Source organism: Labrus bergylta, chromosome 23 (genome assembly GCF_963930695.1).
Source record: "Labrus bergylta chromosome 23, fLabBer1.1, whole genome shotgun sequence".
Taxonomy (NCBI): Eukaryota; Metazoa; Chordata; class Actinopteri; order Labriformes; family Labridae; genus Labrus; species Labrus bergylta.
The window spans coordinates 4,242,381-4,262,187 of NC_089217.1; the positions used below are offsets into that span (position 1 = coordinate 4,242,381).

Below are 19,807 nucleotides of genomic sequence, written 5' to 3' on the forward strand. Positions count from 1 at the left end.
TGTGGAGGGGGAGGGCTCTATCTCTCTCTCTCTCCGTCTTTTAAAGAGACAGGAGCCCCTCTAGAAGTTGATGACGTGTGTTGTTCTTTAGTCATACGAGAACCCTCTTGCTTCATTTATTTGACCAGAAAAAGCCAAGGCAACGTCCTTGACAAGACTATAGGAAGCCGAGAGGCGGGGTAATGGGAAGCGTGTTGCCATGGCACCATGCACCATTTCTGCTTTATTGGGCTCAATGCAGCGTACACACACACACACACACACACACACACACACACACACACGTGTGCACGAATCAAGCATTGGGGAGGGAAAATTGGGCATTCTGCATGCCTCATATAGTCTGTGTTATTCTAGGCTTCCTGCCAGTTTCACATATGTCGATGTAGTTAATAGCTGAATACCGGGCATGTCTTTGTGATGAGCCACAGCTGAGTGCAAGTATAATCAATGGCAAGACTGGAGCGTCCATTAGAGCAGACATTTAAGGAGCCCTGTTGCAAATTCCTTTCCCATTTACAGAAGTTAACGTGGGAGAGCAAATGTAGGTGGAAAGGGAGAAGTGACTCAAGCCTAAGGTTTAAGTAAAAGATGACAAAGCAGTGCTTCAGCCACTGTAGAGGGCAAGTGTGGGCATACACAGATGAACATGTGAAGAACACTGAATAAGCTCAGGAGATGAGGAAGAAGGTGAAAGGTGGGGAGAAAAAGAAGAAAGAGTGAAACTGAGAAAGAACAAAGATGGTATAGAATGATTAAAGGAAGTAAATGAAGTGAGGGGGCATACAAAAGATGTGTTTCAGTGTTACTCACTCTGAGCCCGCAGCCATGTCCAGGTATGAGGTGTCTGCTGTGTCCACCCCTACTGGGATGACTATGCTCATGACGTTCTCTGCTGATCAGTTCTTGTCCTACTGAGTCCAGAGAATGGGAGTCCAAAACACTGAGGCATGCCAGCCACAGCAGTCATTGCAGACATCTAAGTGCATCCACAAGGCCTGTAACACAGAGGTAGAGAGAAGAGAAAGAAAAAAAGGGACACCTGTTAGTTTTATGTAGAGGCATGATTTGATAATCAGATCAACGGTGTGTAATTTATTTCATACCAAGAACCAAGTTTTGCAGTTTCACTCAAATTACAAATCATAGTGAAAACCGGGTATTTCCAACACATGCTCATGCATGAATCAAACTTTCAGACCAGCAATTGGCAGGAATTTCCCCTCTAACAAAAAGCCACCAACGTGAGGTATTGACTGATAAAAACTGAGAGGATAGTATGTTGTAAGGTGAAGCCTGAGTCGCTGCTGTGAACTGCGCTAAAGCGACCTCTACACACTATCTGCCAGGAATGCAGAAGGCTGCTGCTGCACTGTAAGAAAGCTCCCACAAAGGGGAGCAAGAGAACACAGAGCATCCAGCAGCCATGAAAAGGAGGGAGGCAAAAAAAAACGCAACAACACACAGAGGCCATTTTTCCCCTTTCGACCACTCGGTTCTGAACATCTTTACACCGTAATTGCACAACCACACATATAATTGATAGCACATGTTTTTATTGCTGCGGCCAGGATGTGGAAAAAGCTTCTGATACATCAATTATTGACTACATTAGGTGTTTGGAAATTAATGTACAGTCCCTTTGGTCACTAAGCAGGAGCCTGCTTGGACTAATTAATAATACACCGGCTGATGTGAATCCAGACGGGAGCATATGTGTCAGTGCGGCTGCCCCTGATACAGAGAGCTCTGTTGATAAGCGGGATTAGTGGGAGGGACAGATGCCTAGACGAAATAGGCTGGAGGTCACACCTCCGCCTGGCTCAGGCACACTGGGGCCAAACAAAGACTCCGATCGCTGCTCAGGATTTAGATCACAGAGAGAGAGAGGGGTTGCAAAGCATGGCGTATGTCATGTAGGTAGAAAAGGGCAATGCTTCACACACTTGGAGAGCAATAACACACCGTCACACCAGAACTTGTCACTGCATGCCTAAGAGACATCCAGCCCAAGCATGTCCTCTGAAGAACTCGCACAGATGCACGTCAGACTCTCTCCAGGAAAGGTGTAAGTCATTAGCTGTCAAACCAAGGAAACTCACAGGGAGACACGCAAACAGGGAGGTTTTTTTTTTCTTTTTAAATAGCCATGAGAGTCATTTCAGGTACTAATTTGCTCAGATGCACTATTTGAGCCTGCAGGACTGGAGAGAGGCTCACAGACATAGCAGCTGTCAGCTCCAAGCCTAATTAATAGGAGGAAGAAGACCCCCGTGAGCCTGCGTGTCAGCCAAGGCGACTGACGGGTTCACCTTCCAAATTCTCTTCTGATTCTGTGTGTAGTGACCGGGTTAAACAGCAAGGCTAGATCACTGGCTGGGGCAATTCTCGAAGGCACACATGTAATCAATACGTACTTTCTTTCGAAAAAAAGACAGACGAGGCAAAGTTGATCTGTATTATTTGAGAGCCCAAGTAGGTTTGTGTTTGAAAACGCTTCCTTCATGAATGGTTATGTATTGGCATGACTTTTGGGATACAGAACATATCATGATGAAGGGATGGAAATTCAATATTCTGCAATATTGTATGATATATATTGTGCCTGTAATGTCTTTTATTGTTTCATCAGTGTTTGTTTTTTAAGGTTAATCTTTTTTCATTGTCACCAGAACAAATCTCAATACTATGGTTTTGAAAATGGCAAGTACAGTAACACAAAAAATCTATATTGTGATATTCATGTGTAACAATACTTTGTGTCCCTTGTCCACACGATTTGTCTTTACCAAGGGAACCCTGCTGTCACTACAAAGGAATGCACCCACACACATGTTCATATTCACTCATATAACCCCCCCCCCCCCCCCCCCCACCTCCACACACACACAAACAGACACAGAGATAGATAGCCCTTCACCCTGTCCTTTCAAGCGTTCCTCCCTACAAGGAGTGCAAACATACATGCACAGCGCTACGACCAGGCGCAGTCAAGTCCGACAAAAGGCGGGTGGAAAAAAGAAAAACAAGTACAGTACAGCAGCATTCCTGACTAAATCTGAGCTGCTCTGACTGCCTCTGCCTGCTCCTCCTACTTCCTCTAGCAGAGCTGTCCATCAGCCTGCAGAAACGCAGCCAAAGAAAGGAAAAATCAAGAAAAAAAAATAACATATCACCCCCCCCCCCCCTTCCTGTGCCCAGTCGGCCCGCCCAGCCGGATTTCTCTCCCTCCTCTGAGCATTTCCTAAATAAACCTGAGACAGTAACGAAGACTGAAGGGGAGTGCCGAACACACACAAACACAGTTCCTAATTAAAAGAAGGCAGGGAGAGACCGTTTAAAGCCACCTTTGGCCAAATCCTCTGCTGTTATGGAAACACACAAGAGGAGCGAGGGACGGTGAAAATGGGGAACATGCACATACAGGGGAGGGTAAGAGGACACGGCTGTAAAAGAGGAATTAAGTGGACAAATGTGAGAAAAAAAAAGGCCACAGGATGGAAGTGGTTTGTGTTTGAGTGCATTATGTTTCACGTGCTAGCTGAACAGATTTTTTTCTCGGTGTAGGACTCTTTAGAAATGATCCACAGCCCCCTCTGTTTCTGAGGGCATCGGGGTGGGGGAGGTGTACAAGGGCCTGTCAGACAGTGACGCTACACAGCCAAGACCTGGGTGGACTCTGGGTGGCAGAGTGGAGCGCATAGCATAGCCCAGTCTCTCCTTTCTTCTCCTTCCCTCCCTCAGCAAGGGGACACAGTCACGTCATTGTGTGGGGAATAACTCTCCTTTTAAGAGAGAACGGCACTCGAGTCGGTGAGGGAAAACCCACAGCATATTACACTCAAACCACGGCGCTACAGAAAACAGCTTTCCTCTCTCTTCAGTTTATTACCACTGCTCCGTGTGGAAGTGTCTTCATTCTTGTTTTGTAACAGCAAAGTCTCAGCAGATTACGCTTTTTTCGATTAAGTAGGAGGAGCAAGAGGAAAATGAGGGATTCCGATGAATCCCACCGCCTCCCTTGCCAAGCAGATGCGACTTCACACCATCCTTGTAGCTGTCTGCAATGACTCAGCTCATACACTCAAACAAACTCATACAAATACAGGAAGTGTGACCCACATGGAATGTAGGCCTGGCCCTCTTTATTCATGGTGCCCACAGGGAGACACATTGCATCTGCCCTGTCCTTTATAAATCAGTGTCCACAGAACTCCCTCTGCACTCTAGCACTGAAGGTGGAGTCATACATCAATACAGCAGGGGATATGGATGTGAGAATCCATGCAGGCAATTTCGGTTGCAACAATAGGAAGTGTGTTGTCGAGAGTGGAAACCAATACCTCAGCAGACTGTAAAGATCAGTCCATTTGGGAGTCAGGTGCTGAGGACACAGCAGTGTAGCAGTCTGAAATAATAGCCATAGCAACAAGTAAACAATAGAGGTTAAGAAGAGAAGTTCTGTTACTGATAATCACATCCAAAATCACTCCAATTCAGCCTCAAACACTGGATCTAATATCTGAGAGCACTACAGTCAAACTAACTTTGATTAGCCCTGGAAATGTTCCACCTGTTTTATTGAAAAGCCTCAAAACAAAATAGAAAACACAGCAGGTTGAGCTTTAGTGCCACCTTAAAGCAGCCAACTGGAACTACTGTTAAAGAGCGGTGAAGAAGAGTGGATTTTGGGTTATAACCAAGTGATAACAGCAAACAAAGACCAACAACAGTATGGTGCAAAAGCAGAGAATGAGGCCCTGCTTATATTAGCTTAGCATGTTTTTGTTGAGGATTTTTTCACTGTAGCGCTTTCCTGTGGTATTCAACTTGAGGCATATTACCTGCGGGGGAACTCATCTCTATTGAAGGCAAAAACAATTGTGTAGTTTTCTTGATTGAACCATTAAAACAATAAAAACAGAGCTTTTATTTTGTTTATATTTCTTTTTGTTCCATTTTAGTTATGATAATGTTAAACTACATTGCAAAGAAACCCTTTATGGTGCTTGTCCCCCAAATGTATTTGGGTATTTTTTAGTAATTTTGTTGAGCCCGGCCAAACAATAATGATAGCATTGTACAAAAACCAGCGCAAGGTGAGTACTATGCAGCTGCTATTTTTTACAGTACTACACTGGTATCAGATCAGTGCTCTGCATTGGCTTTGGATCAGCAGATTCAGGCAACAGGGGGTACAAATTGTATAATAGGGACTGAAAGGTTGCCTGGTAAAAACAATGCATTATACAATTCTTAAGGTTGCTAGACTGCACTGCATGTGTGTTCATAGGAGACTTTGCTGTAAGAAAACAGTTTGATGTGATCAGATGTGAGTCATATAGTCCTAATACAGCCTCCCAAGGGCAAAAATGGAAACAATTTCCTTTGGGCTCAGTTCAGTTGGCCAGGGAGCGAGCGAGTTAAAGTCAGTAAGAACAAGAATCTGGCAGCAAAGCTGGGGCAGCCCTCCTGTAGTCTGAGTAATGTCTGTTCAGGAGAACCCCCCAGGCAACAATCTCTCCATCTCCCCCTCGCTCCTGCTTATAGAGTATCACAGCCAGGCCCTGTCTAATCAGGGGTAAGTTGCTTTATAACATTTGTAAATTAGACAGGCCAAAACTTTTTGAAAAAGGACTAAATAAAGCTTCATCTTTAGTTGTGCATCAGAAATTGACAAGCAGGCACACATGCAGCTGGCAGCTAATTACACCATTTGGAGAATGCAATGTGCAGCTAACAAAAAAATGTTAGCTCCTCATGTGCATGGCATGAGGCTCCATGGCATTCACCGGGCAAAATAACAGTAAGAGCCACTCAGGTCCCATTACAGCAGCGATTGAGGATCAATTTCACGCCTGGACCGCAGTGCTGTTACATCACCAACATTGACAGCACATCCCTGCTTTATTCTACCCCATCCTGCCTGGTGCTACCCCTGAACGCTATTGTAAAACATGCACGGCAACAGGAAGGAGGTTAGTAACAGGGCTGCAGCAGCTATAAAGCCACCTGTCAGGGAGGCAGCTAGGTAGTTTAAAGAGGGATCTGTTACGGCCCAGCTAGCAGCACAAAAACAGGTCACCTGAGCCCTAGCTTCAGCTCCCAGCTGGGCTACCATGTGACCACGTTGGGCCTGTGGGCCAGGCGGTTTAGTCTGTGGGTCTCTGTGGGTCTGGGTACTACACAAGTGAGATCCCTAGAGACCTGGCTGCAGCTTAGCCCCACATGGTGAGGTGTGTACATCACCTACACAGAGGTGGTACTGTTTTGGGGATGCAGGGTTATTGTCTGGAGACAGGGAGGAGCACAATAACAAAAGGACCTCTTTTGAGCCATGGGATGAGGCTGTGGCCTTCATCTGCCCTATCAATATGTCAATATACGGGTAGACATCCTGTGCACCAGCTTGACTTTTATAGTCTCTCTCTATGCGAAGGCACATCAAAAAAAATTAAATAGTTTTGTTACTAGCTTGAGTCTATTTGATCATATGTTTCTGTGAGTCTGTCTTAGGGTTAGGGTGAGCGAAAAGGTGTGCCACCTGAGACTGCCAAGACTACCTGCAGCCTGCCAGTGTGAGTACTCTGTACCTATTGGCAGAGGGAGAGTGGCAGTTCACCTTCATTCACCGTCTCTGTCAACACAGCAAGCAAACACACACTTCCCGGCACAAGGTAACCGGGCACACACACAGCATGCAAGGCATTTAACTATATATGTGCTCACTTCCCATGTAGACAGAGGGGAAAGGGGGAGTATAAGCCAGAACAGAGGCTGCTGCTCCTTTACAAAGAAGAACAAGATGGCTGGGGATTTTAGGCATTATGAAGCAGACAGTGATTAAGCACTCTCGCTCCTGTTCTAGTAGATATAGACCCTCCACAGAAGAGACGCACCTTTGCCACTTACTGCTAGAACCAGAGGCAGCTGAACTTAATTACACTGACCCTCAATGGACAGAAATTATACAGACCATGGAGATGTTTGTAAAATGAATACTGATACAGAGAAACTGAACTTTTTTTTCCTGACACGGTTGCAGTGATTTAATAGCCTGTGTGTCATTTTCAGCTCTATACTTGCCTTAACTCCACCGACATTAAAAGGATCTAAACAGAAAGAAACCACAACTTTGCCGTACACATCAACATTAAAGGGTTTAAGCTGAGCGTGCCAAACATTTGTCCCAAACAAGTGGCATAGAGAATAGGACAGCTGCCACACTATCACAGAAATAAGTGAGATGTTAAAAATAATGTGAAATTGGGGCGCGCTGGTGGCGCAATTGTTAGGGCGTGCGTCCCATGTATTGAGACTCTCGTCTCGAGCGGTAGGCCCGGGTTCGCTTCCACCCGTGGTCCCTTTCCGCATGTCATTCCCCGCTCTCTCGCCCTGGTTTCCGACTCTATCCACTGTCCTCTCTCTGCATTAAAGGCACGAAAAGCCCAAAATACATCTTAAAAGAGAAAAATAATGTGAAATTAGCTTTTTAATGTGATATTGTGGTTAAAATGTACTTTTCTAGGAGTAATAACAAAAAGCCTAAATACAGTCAGTTGTACTTATTGCATACATCAACCCAGAGGGAAGATAAAATCACCTCATAGGAAATGCAAACATGGTGGTGATGGTTTCAGGGAGGTGACATATTGCACAGGAGAAAAGCTGTAACAGACACTACTACTAAAAAGGACAAGGAGTTGTGTATTTATCTTTATGTAGCTTGTCGTGACAATTAAAGCACATAAACGTTTTCTTTTGAAGGGATTGTGAGTATCCACAGCTAATTTTGTCACAATTAATCTCACAATAAATCTCGAATCCCTGCATCAAACATTTGTCCCAAACGGTGGCATAGAGAATAGGACAGCTGCCACACTATAACAGAAATAAGTGAGATGTTAAAAAAAGAATGTCTGTGAAATGAGCTTTTTAATGTGTAATACAAGGTGGTTAAAATGTACTTTTCTAGGAGGAATAACAAAAGGCCCTAAATTCAGTCAGTTGTACTTATTGCATACATATCTCAACCCTGAGGGAAACTAAAATCACCTCATAGGAAATATCGATATGCCTTTTATTAAGAGTGAAAACACACGGAAAAATAAAAATGTTCCTTAAATACAATAAAAGAGAGAGAGAGGAGGAGCAGGGTTAAGAGGGACAGACAGTCAGTCATCATCAGTGAGATGAGAAAAAGGTGAACTGGCACCTCTGTCATGTTATTTTAATGCAACATAAACTATATCCATATTAACAATATTGTCTTACCCTATATCATATTTGAAAATACATCAACATATCTTAAAAACTCGATGTGTTGCCTAGCCCTAAGTCAGTTGTACTTATTGCATACATATCTCAACCAAGAGGGAAACTAAAATCACCTCATGGGAAATGCAAACATGGTGGTGATGGTTTCAGGGAGGTGACATACTGCACAGGAGAAAGGCTGTAACAGACACTACTACTAAAAAGGACAAGGAGTTGTGTATTTATCTTTATGTAGCTTGTCGTGACAATTAAAGCACGTAAACGTTTTTTTTTTCTTTTGAAGGGATTGGCTAATTTAGTCACAATGACTCTCGACTCCCCGCATCAAACATGATGAACACGAAACACAAGCAATAGCATAAGCCGTGACGCATGTTACAGGGGTACTATGCTTTTCGTATTGGGATAAAGCCAAACTGCATCAGCGGCTCATAGTAGCCTATGACAACCCCAACCCCCCTCAAAAAAAAAAAGCGCAGTTAATAACTTTGCATGATCTCGATTCGTTGTTGCAATGCTTAACACCTCCTAAAAAGAAACAAATCAAAACGCATGTGTTTGTGCAGTTGCTTCCCAGTTGAGTATGTCGGCGCTGCAGTCGGTCCTGCCGATAGGGGTGTGGAGGGGCACACCGTTTGCTATCGTGTTACCACAACACCCTGGTGCTGTCGCCATTTTCATAGCGCTTCTTTTTTTCTCAGGACGGCCGAGACAACCGTGTGGCCAAGGGGGAGCCTCGCCATGGGAGGGAAAAATCCCCAAGAAAGCATTCAATCGCCTCTTGCACACACTCTACCTTAAGTATCACCCTGTCGGTACAGTCTCTGTGTTGTTACCATTAGGTTTTTTGGGGGTTTTTTTTGTGTGAATTCGTCGAAAGCAAAGCCAGTGAGCTAAAGCTGCTAGCAATCATGGCCTCTGGAAAGGCAGCAGGGCTACATGTCAGAGGGAGACGGTCGACGCCCGAGTCGCCTTTTAAATTTGGAGGGTGTTTTTTTTTTTTTTAAAGGCGTGCGAATTTACATTTAACGCAGGGATAACTGGGGTGTGCGTTGATGTGTACGCCGTTAGTACAGGCCACAAAGCAACACAACAGAGCTAACGGTGACAGCATAATGCGTAGTGGGGGTTTAACCTAGCAATACAAGCTAACACAGTGGATTAACACTTGGCTCGGAGCAGGACAGGAAATAGCGACTAAAATTCGCTCTGCAAGATAACTTGCTTGAGGAAGGGGAGAAACCAAATGCAGTTTGCATTCACAAGGCTGTTTGATTCAGGTCAGACAAAAAAAACAAAACAACCAGTTTAGCTCAGCATTGGTGGAAGATGGAGTTACAAATTGTATGACTGGAAACGGAACATCCCCTCCCCCCATTGCCTGCTGCATTTAAACCCATTACACACCGAGGCTAAATTAAGTGCAAAATGTTTGATTGTAGTAAAAGAGCAATTGGTTGCAGCTCCTCGTATGACATTGGGTCTCGTACAGATTAGATCTTTACTACAAACCTAGAAAAGCTCAATAAGCATGTGTCATTAATGCGCAGTGTACCCCAAAACATTTAAAGATATTTCAGCAGCTGCTCCTGCTTTGGACTGGCTGCTGGAGGGGGGAATAACATATTTGACATCTTTCTCTTGACTCATGAAAGCTTTTTATTCAGTGGATTACAACAGTGGCATTGTCATGCGAGCAGAGAACTGTCATCATGATAATATCTGTCTCTCCTTTACTGTAATCTGTGCTGCACATGTTTGAATTTTTACAAATTATCCCTGCACTGAAATTCACTTCATTTGCCTGTCTACTCGCAGTTATATTGAATAGTTTCTGCTGATAACAGGTCTACACTTTAACTTTATGTCAATACTGTCCATTTACAACTCTGTTCTTGCACATTTACATGTAATCTTCCTATTTAAAGACGAGTAATACTTAGTTAAATCCTGGTTGTATATATTCCCATTCTTAGTTTTGATATTTTTAGTGCTTATTTACTTAATATATTGTGTTTAGATTGTTTGTTTTTTTTACTCATTGTGTGCTGCTGTAATCCCAGTTTGGGATCAATAAAGTAAATCTATTCTAATCTATATATTTCACTGAACAGAAGTAATGTCCCTTGCTCTCTGTGAGCAGGATGGAGAGGCCAACAAGACAAAATCCAAGTTTCTAACATGTTTAATCTACTGTTTTTGTTGCTGGCTGACTGCTTGTCCAAAAAAAAAAAAAAAAAAAGAAGAGGATCAGGCGTGTTTGATGACGGCTGCAGTTTGCAAGGAGCATAGCTTATGTAAAGTAAATTAACAGCTTTGAAATAGAGGCGGGTAGCTTTTATATTAGGAGGTCAAATTATTTATACTAAAGGGGGAAACTGTGCGCAATATGGCCTGCAGTGTCACTGTGTCAAACTTAAAACAGAGTTAGTCCCCTTAAGGCTCTAGTTTAACACAGTCAACACAAGAAGGATGTTATTATGGCTTGTTTTAAGGACAAGTTGGTAGTTTTAAGTGTTGTTAGTTGGCTGTATGGTCGACTATGGGGCAGGCATGATGATCTAATTCATGCAGCTTTTTTTTTTTTTTTTGAGCAATCTTACCTGTAAAGTTAACATGCGGTTTATGCAAAAAAAAAACATCGCTGTGAGGGTTTTTTTTTTGTTGTTTATTACCTTTTAACCACGAACTATAAGTCGAAAAGCTAATTCTGAGCTAGTAGTAGTAGCATGCGCTAGCTAAAGCAAGTGGTGCTCTTGCTTGGCCAACTTGACACTTACACTGGAATTACGTCAGCTGGAATCAAGAGTAGACTTCAAATCACAGCTTTTTTTTAAAAAAACACACATTAAAGAGTCTAAACGATGTAGGTAGAAAGCTTATAACCAAAGCAGGTGATACTGCGTTAGCTGTGAGCATGATGTGAGCTAGCCAGCTAACTAAAGCCAACAATAGGTGGGATTTGTGCTCACTCTCTCTAACTGCTCATTAATGAAAGTTTCTTACCGTTTTATGTCCACTCTGGAGGGTCTAAATAGCGAATAAGGGGACCTGGGTGAGACCCCCGTCGCTTTCCACACAGCTTCCACAACCAAAACAATACTTCTGTCCACACTGCGGATCCGTAGCGAAGGCTTTTTTTTTAAATGTTTGTAAATAAACGTAAAGAGTTACCTCCTCTGAGCCACGTGTGCTTCTTGCTGTTTAGCGGGAGCTGCGATTTAACAACAAATCTACGCGAAAACCGTTTTAAAAATGTGCCCTAGTCAACGGCGACTTTTTAGAAATTAGATCCCCTCAAAGCAGTCTCTTTTCCCTTTGCAAAAATGGCGGCCCTGCCAGGACTGCTGAGACTCCGCCTCCCCACCCCCCCGCCCCCCGACGATTCCCCCCCCCTCCCTCCCTCCCTTCCCATCACTAAAAAAACGAGCTCCGCCTCCACATACTGCGGGGTTTCACACCCGGTTTCACAGGGGCGGCCGCGACCATGCGCTATGCGCGTTCACGGCTGTGATGCCCCCGTAAGTCTCTTGCAGGGTTGCCAGGTCCCGCTTTGTTATAAGCGACTTTTGGGCTCGCTTGCAAATAGAATTAGATGTTTATTGTCATGTGCACAGGTACAGGACAGTACAGGTACACTGGAATTCTTGTGCGTTTCTCCCTGTGTCAGCTTCTACAAAAAAAATAGACTAGCATTGTAAGAAAAAAAGAAAGAGTACAAAAAATAAATAAGTTGTATTAACAGCTAAGTAAATTAAAATAAACTGTACAGAAGTTTTACACTGTATAACACAAAAAAATAAAAGTAACAAGGGGAACACTGTACAATGAAATGAAAATATAAACATGTTTTCTTATTGCACTTATTATCTCTTATTGCACCTGAGGTTATTGCACACATATTTTTCGCATTATATAATTGCACTGTTTTTTTTGTTTTTAAGGTGAATGTTGCACACTTGTATTGCACTGTGAATAGAATAGAGTGGATAAAACAGTGTAAATTTTAATGGCATGTTTCTACTGAAGTTAACTTTTATGTTTGTATTGAGGAATTAATTTGATAATTTATCTATTTTTGACCTGTCTGATAACTTTTTTGTGTATATAATAAATTCTTTATTCAATCAAATATCTTTTATTATTATTTTTTGTTTGTTTTTTTTACATTATGTTCCAGCAATTAAAAGTTTCCACTCTCGATTGAATGTACAACTGTTTTCTTATAGAATAGAATTACTTTATTGATCCCAAACTGGGAAATTGTGGCGTTATAGCAGCAGGTTGTCCAAACACACAATATGAGTAAAAAAAACACAATGTTAGCAAATTTAAAAAACAATATAATATTAAATATAAAGTAAATAAGAACTAAAAATATCAAAACTAAGAATGTGAATATATACAACCAGGATTTAACTAAGCATTACTAGTCTTAAATCGGAAGATTAAATGTGGAAGATTGAATGTAAATGTGCAAAAACAGAGTTGTAAATGGTTGTAAATTAAATATGAAAGATTAAATGTATATGTGCAAAAACAGAGTTGTAAATTAAATATGAAAGATTAAATGTAAATGTGCAAAAACAGAGTTGTAACTATCGTCAGTCGCGGGTTTTGGGGCTTGTTTGGACTTGTTTGGGCTTGTTTTCTAAAGTGCAGGATCTTGTTTGGGCTTGCTTTGCTCCCTGTATGAACACTTACTGATTCACTCCCAACTCTCCACAATAAAGACAAACACGATCGCGATAATTTCCAGGATGTGGTAATTTGAGTAACCTGTTTGACTTCATTTTATTTATTTGATTCGCTTGTTTCTGGGCTTGTTTCCATAGAGCTGGTTGCTTGTTTCTCTCGCGAGATCTGGCAACCCTGAGTCTCTGCTATTTCTGTCGTCAACGATCTGGATATAACTCGTGCTGAACTCTATACAATGCTCGTCAGAAGGACGTTTAGTAGCGGGAATAAGGGAATAAGGAAAGCTGTGTTAATCAAGTGACAGGCTTGGTTTTAAGTCGTAGTATGCGATGATTTAGTTCATGTTTTTTTTTTTCAGGATTATATCTGACAAATACATCTTCCAGCAAATGAATGCAGCACTAATGTGATGTGCTAGATATTCAAAGTAGTCTTAACTGCCTTTGAATAATGAAGTCAGCTATAGGAATGTTTTTAGCAAGACATTTTGTTTTAACTAATCATATTAACTCCATCTGTTTCCTCTTCTTCCTCTCAGGGTGATGATAAAAATCTCAGCATGGAAATATGTATTTCGCCTCTGCATGGAAAAAAAAAACCCACAACCAGTTCATGCTCAATTCATATGTACCATGTTTAATTAATGTATTTTTTTTTTTTGGTAATAAAAGATTGTGATAGCACCCAAGTTTACAAAATAATTTTTTGTCCAGCATCTTTTGTTTTACTACTGGCATGGCTGGAAAGGAGCACCTAAATCCGCTGCACAACGCAGTAGGAGGCACCTAAGCTGTTATGTAACCCCTTACACAAGAGCAGCATTTTAAAACTGAACTGATGTCAGGATGAAGTACTGACCAGTTAGAACCAATAATGGACAAAGAAATCAAGATATTATATCTCACATATATTCCGGCCTGCATATTGTATTTGAAGCTCACGAATTGTTGGCTTTAAGTCTAAAAACTAATGGTGAACATATGGATACGAGTGTGTGGTAAACAGACTCACTCCCCTCATATTTGTTGGGTTTCTAAAAAAATAAAAACACTTTTTCTCCCTCCCATTATTTCATTTCATGGAGATTGATTTCTTTTTGCTCTGTGATCTTCTCCAAACAAGTAGAACATGCCATTTGTAACCTATTGAGGAATTTAACAACCACATCAATGACGTCATTTTACCACTTAATAAAAAAAAAAATCGTCAGTTTCTTCTGACAGTTTTATTGTGCTAAATCGGTGACTGTCATCTAAGAAATCCCTTTGACATCATATGTTGAGAGAGGATGCTCTCATCGTTTCCATCTATTTGACCCTCCCCCACCCCTAAACCGCATCCGAACGCGCATGCGCATTTTGTGCGGGACTTCTGCAAATGCTGGTGTGCAGGCAGCCCAGGTTGTTTGAAATAAACTTGGAGAAGGACGGAGGTAGTAGTAGTAGTAGTAGTAGTAGTTGGGGTCGACCATTGCCACCTTCACCGTCTTTCAAAAAAAAAAAAAAAAGGGAACGACTTGTAGAGGATGCGTCGTTCACACGGTCACTGTCGATTTCTTTTTTTTTTTCGGGAACATAATATCCGTGACCGTTGTGCACATGGTGTTTCTGATTTAAAGGATTACCTCTTTAACATTAGAAAAAAAAATTGCTCAAATTGTGTGGGATATCTTGAGTTGTCCAAAAGAAAAAACAGAAAATTGTTTTTTTATTTTTTATTTTATTTTTTATAATCGGTGTCTCTGCGATGACATCATGCAGTTAGTGTTTAGTGGGCGGGGTCTGAGCTGCGAGGGGAGAGGGGCGCAACCGGAGAGCATCTCTGAGCAGGCGCCATTAGGTAACAACATAACGTGTGTGTGTGTGAGTATTGAGATCGGAAAAGAGGCTGCAATGCGGGGCGAAGCTACACACCCGAGACAACAACATGTATTCACCCGGAAATTTGACATTTATTTCCGTCAAGTCAATGAAATTGGACTTTTTCTTTCAAACGAAACTCGTTGTTGTTGTCGAGTGGAAACAAGATGGCGTCTGGCATTCCTTTCTTCTGAAGTACACGCACGGCCCGAGCGCTCATGGGCGGCGGCGCCGTGCGCGTACTCGTCACTGTTATTTCCTGCTTTCACATCCTGGGCATTGACGTTATTATTTAAACTACAACCAAAAACTACAACCTGCACACTGAGCGCTGAACTGTGTGTAATATGTTTTTTTTTAAACATTTGTTTGTGGTGTTGTAAGACAAACCACACATTTGTTATGAAAATAAACAATGAACCAGTCAAAGAATACAATTTCTACAATCTGAGCAATACATCTACATATATGTAAAATAAATTGAGACTAGCAACTTAATCCATCAATGTCTCTTTTCATGCATGTCAAAGTGTAAAACATGTAAAAGGCTTCACAAACAGTACATCACAACTTCACCCCATACCAGCTTTTTGTTGAGCTTTGACCCCATCTAGTGGATAAAACTGTACATTTGAATGGCATGTTTCTACTGAAGTTAACTTTTATGTTTGTATTGAGGAGTTCATTTGATCATTTATCTGTTTTTGACCTGTCTTGATAACATTTTTGTGTTTATAATAAATAATTTATTCAATCAAATATCTTGGTTTTTTTTTACAATATGTTCCAGCAATTAAAAGTTTCCACTCTCGATTGAATGTACATCTGTTTTCTTATAGAATAGAATTACTTTATTGATCCCAAACTGGGAAATTGTGGCGTTACAGCAGCAGGTTGTCCAAGCACACAATATGAGTAAAAAAAAACACAATATAATATTAACTACAAAGTAAATAAGTACTAAAAATATTAAAACTAAGAATGGGAATATATACATCCAGGGTTTAATTTAGCATTACTAGTCTTAAATATGAAAGATTAAATGTAAATGTGTAAAAACAGTAGTAAATGGACAGTATTGACATAAGTTAAAGTGCATGAGTGTAAACATAGCAGAAACTATTCAATATAAAGGCGAGTAGACAGACAAATGAAGTGAACATGAGTGCAGGGATCATTTGTAAACATGTGCAGAACAGATTACAGTAAAGGAGAGACAGATATGATAATGATGACGGTTCTCTGCTCGCTGTTATTTGTATTATTCATAAGATTATAATTCCTTAACTTAATCTATGCCAAAAAGTTTCGGAAATTTTGAAGACAAATTGAGAAGAGATGATGGCTAAACTGAATATATAAAGCCGTGTTCCGAGCAGAACACTAGAGGGCGCTGTTCCACACTTGAGTATTTATCACATAGACATTTAACGGAAGAAGAAGTAAGTCGTCTCTTGTTGTCCAATCACAGCTTCCGTTGCAGAGAGGTCGCTTATTGACAAGGGGAGAAGGTGACTCCTCGACGGACAAGAGCAGTACCTCGATTAAATCTAACAAGAAACACAAAAGAAGACGGTTGTTTGCCAATTAAGCAACCATGTCTTCGTTTGGGAGGGCTTTGGGAGTCCTCAGAACAGGATCCCGGCTCATTAGACGAGGCCCTCAAAGAATAACGACCAGAAAGTAAGTAAGATCAGACTCGTTAGCATGTTAGCTGCTACGTTAGCCAGCTGTAAAAACGACTTCCAGTTTTTCCTATTTACTTGTGTTGTATACACATAACGACTTTCATTCCTGTTAATGTTGTTTATTTATTTATTCATTTTGTATTTATGTTTGTCTCGTCAATTTTCATTATTATTAGTAATGTTTATTTTATGTTTATTTTTTTGATACTACTCTCAAATTTACTTATTTTTTCACGCTTATTTTTTTATTTTTTAATTTGGTTATTGTGTTGTATTTTTTATTTATTATTATTATTATTATTATTATTAGTAATATTTATTATTAGTAATATTTTTTTTTTGATACTACTTTCGAATATACTTTTATTTTTTCACGCTTATTTATTTATTTTATTTGGTTATTGTGTTGTATTTTATTTTTTATTATTATTTTTTTTCTGTGAGTTTTCCACTCTTGCACTTTTATTCTTGTCTTTAAACTAAGAGGTCTATTTGTTGGTCTGGGAGGGTTGTTTACAGGGTGAAGGGATACTGGGTTTTTGAATGTTTCTGAGGAAAAAAAGAAACATGTTGATTGCATCCCAATTGCACTGTATGTTTTGAACTTGCTTTAATAAAAATATGTTGATTTAAAAAAAAAAAAACAACTTCCAAGTGCAAAGGTGAATAATAATGAAGTGTCACTCTAATTTTCTAACAATATGACTTAATGTATTTTTCTAACATTCTTCTAAATGTGTTGTAGGGCTGGTGACGCACCCCACATTGAGGCTCAGTACAGACAATATCCACAAATCACGAAGAAACAAAAGTTTCAGTCGGAGCTACTAAGCGGTGCTATGTGGTTTTGGATTCTTTGGCACTGTTGGCACGAACCTGATGCAGTCCTGGTAAGTTAACACTGCTCAGCCCAATTTCTATTGAGGTAGATGTGTTGGAAGAAGTGTAGAAGGGATCCCAGGAATTACTCAAAAATAAATCAGTCTGGAGAAATTACGGCTATAGATGATCAGAATCAGAAATACTTTCGTTACAGTTGCTCCAAAATATACAATATAGCAGTAGAAATATTAAGCAAATAGAGTAAGAATGTATGTAAGATATCAATAATAGGTACAAGAAATATTTACACAAGAGTCAGATGGAATATATACATACTTTCAAGATTATTGCATTGTTTTCTTCAATATTGCACTTTGTTATCATGGACATATTATTCACTATTATTAGATTGCAATTTTAATAAATAATGAGTGTAGTGGAGGTTACATTTTTTCAGTTTTTTTTTTTTAAAAACCAATACACAAGGCTCTGCCTCTGTATACTCTATTTAGTATAGAGGTAGGTAGTATTTTCCTGGTACTGAATAATACTGTCTAATTGTTCTGACTGTTTTATAATTTGTACAGCTTTGGTTGATAATTTTTCAAACAGATGACAACACATTAAAAAGTACTGTGGGACAGTGCAAGGGGGTCGTGAGATGGCTTCCCAAAACACAAATTTAAATAATTTAAAATAGAAATATTTAACCCATTATTGTGAAAATATATACAAAGTAGGGGTGCTGGTGGCGCAGTGGTTAGTGCGCGCGCCCCATGTACTGAGGCTGTCGTCTCAAGCGGGTGGCCCAGGTTCACTTCCCACGTCATTCCCCACTCTCTCATCTCTCCATTAAAAGCCCAAAAAGAAATCTTTAATATATATATATATATATATACACAAAGTAGTTCAATTTAAAATAAAACCTAAAAAATTTAAGTGTGCACATGAAAATAAAAACAGCGATACAGTCTAGACATGATTACTTGTGTTCTGCTTCTAGCTTTTCTTACAATAAATTACTACAGTAGTATTATGGTTTAGGGTGCTGTTTCCTTCATGTTGTAATAATGCCAGTGATCGGATGTTATATGATTTAACCACCTCCAGTTACAGTGGGTGTACTCGGTCTCCAGCACCGTTATTTGGGGGTCACATGTCGAAAATTTCTTCATGCTTTTAAATGTGACTATCAGATCCTTCCATTATTTACTCGTCCCCTGACTTAATGGCCAATGTGCTGCAGAACAGGAACCCGCCTTAACTGAGTCAGTCTTGTTTTATTGTAACTTGTAATGTCACTTTAAATCTTTTCCTGTAAAATTACAATAGATGAAAACTTACATCAATCCTCTTGCTCCTCTGTAGGGTCACTTCCCTTGGCCTGACGCTTCTGAATGGACAGATGAGGAGTTGGGAATCCCACCAATCGACGAGGAATGAGGTGAGTTTTGTAGGTCTTATCTCGCACTAAAGCTGTGTTCACACTGCAGGCAGAAGTGACTGGAATCAGATTTTTTATTTTGCTCCTGTGTGATCAGCACGAGACACTTTCACGTAAACTTAGAAGTCACCTCAATAACTGTAAAGGACGCACCTTGTTCTTCTGCAGGAGGATGTAGATAAAAAGTTATTAAGGACAGACACACAACCCCCCCCCCCAAAAAAAACAAAACAGAATAAGTTTGCAGTGTGGAAACGTTTGACTTGCACAAGATCTAAAATCCACATGTAAAAAATGCTCTCACCTTGAAAAGGTAGACTACAGTGATCTTAAGTTATTCATGTTGGCTGCTGCTATTAAAGGTTTGTTTACATCTCTCATCTTTTACATTTCTAACAGCCACGTGTTGCTCTGATTGGATGAAAAACAAATTAAGATTTATGCTACTCATTTTATTCTGACACTAAACGTGGCCCATTTTGAGGAGGAAATATGTTCAGACTCATGAAAACTATACAACACCTACTGTATACACATTAGGGATGATAACTGTTTTCTTGTGGATTTGCAGTTTTCATAACACCTCCATGTTTCCCTGACATTATTGAAAAGTACTATTTACAGTGCTAGTTGTCACTTCAGATATTTTCTCAATTTATACAAAAGTGAAATGTACAGCTAACACCAGAAACTACAACCTCTACAAAAGTTAATATGTAAATGAGTTCCTTACCCTCCATGGGCGTTGCATTAGTTCAGGGCTGTTGTATTTGTTGTTTAAAAAGTAGTGCCTTGATTGAGTTCGGTGTATACTGAGTGTGTTGTGTTGGTGGTAACCTGATCTCCTTCCTGCTTGTAGGTCACCATGGAGGGATTCAAGCTGCTGGACAAGTCTTTGTGGAAGTCTTCACGATGTTCTGAGAGTCATTGTTGTACATAAAATAATAAAACAATCTATAAATATGTTAAATCTTGTCTCTTTCAAACATTATAGTACAGCTGTGTAAAATCCAACATAA

General features: G+C 40.3%; 2 protein-coding genes across 8 annotated transcripts in view; one reads left to right on the forward strand and one right to left on the reverse strand.

Moving 5' to 3' along the window:
* Window positions 1–11,825, reverse strand: part of kmt2e (lysine (K)-specific methyltransferase 2E) — a 28,170-nt gene extending 16,345 nt beyond the window's left edge. For 3 of the 7 annotated variants that reach the window (XM_020653750.3, XM_020653749.3, XM_020653746.3), the window contains exons 1-2: window positions 11,284–11,824; window positions 814–998 (exon numbers count right to left, since the gene is read on the reverse strand). In XM_020653750.3, the coding sequence (XP_020509406.2) occupies window positions 814–884 (71 nt within the window). In that variant the 5' untranslated portion in view covers window positions 885–998; window positions 11,284–11,824. Of the gene's footprint in view, window positions 1–813; window positions 999–11,283 lie in introns of all 7 variants that reach the window. The other 4 variants (XM_020653753.3, XM_020653752.3, XM_020653747.3 and 1 more) reach the window with 3 other exon arrangements.
* A 4,484-nt stretch (window positions 11,826–16,309) lies between these two features.
* On the forward strand, window positions 16,310–19,758 carry ndufb2 (NADH:ubiquinone oxidoreductase subunit B2). Its single transcript, XM_020653769.3, has 4 exons — window positions 16,310–16,517; window positions 17,268–17,412; window positions 18,713–18,788; window positions 19,648–19,758. Exons 1-3 carry the CDS (start codon window positions 16,432–16,434, stop codon window positions 18,785–18,787), a joined length of 306 nt encoding a protein of 101 aa, XP_020509425.1. The 5' UTR covers window positions 16,310–16,431; the 3' UTR covers window position 18,788; window positions 19,648–19,758.
* Window positions 19,759–19,807: the final 49 nt, after the last annotated feature.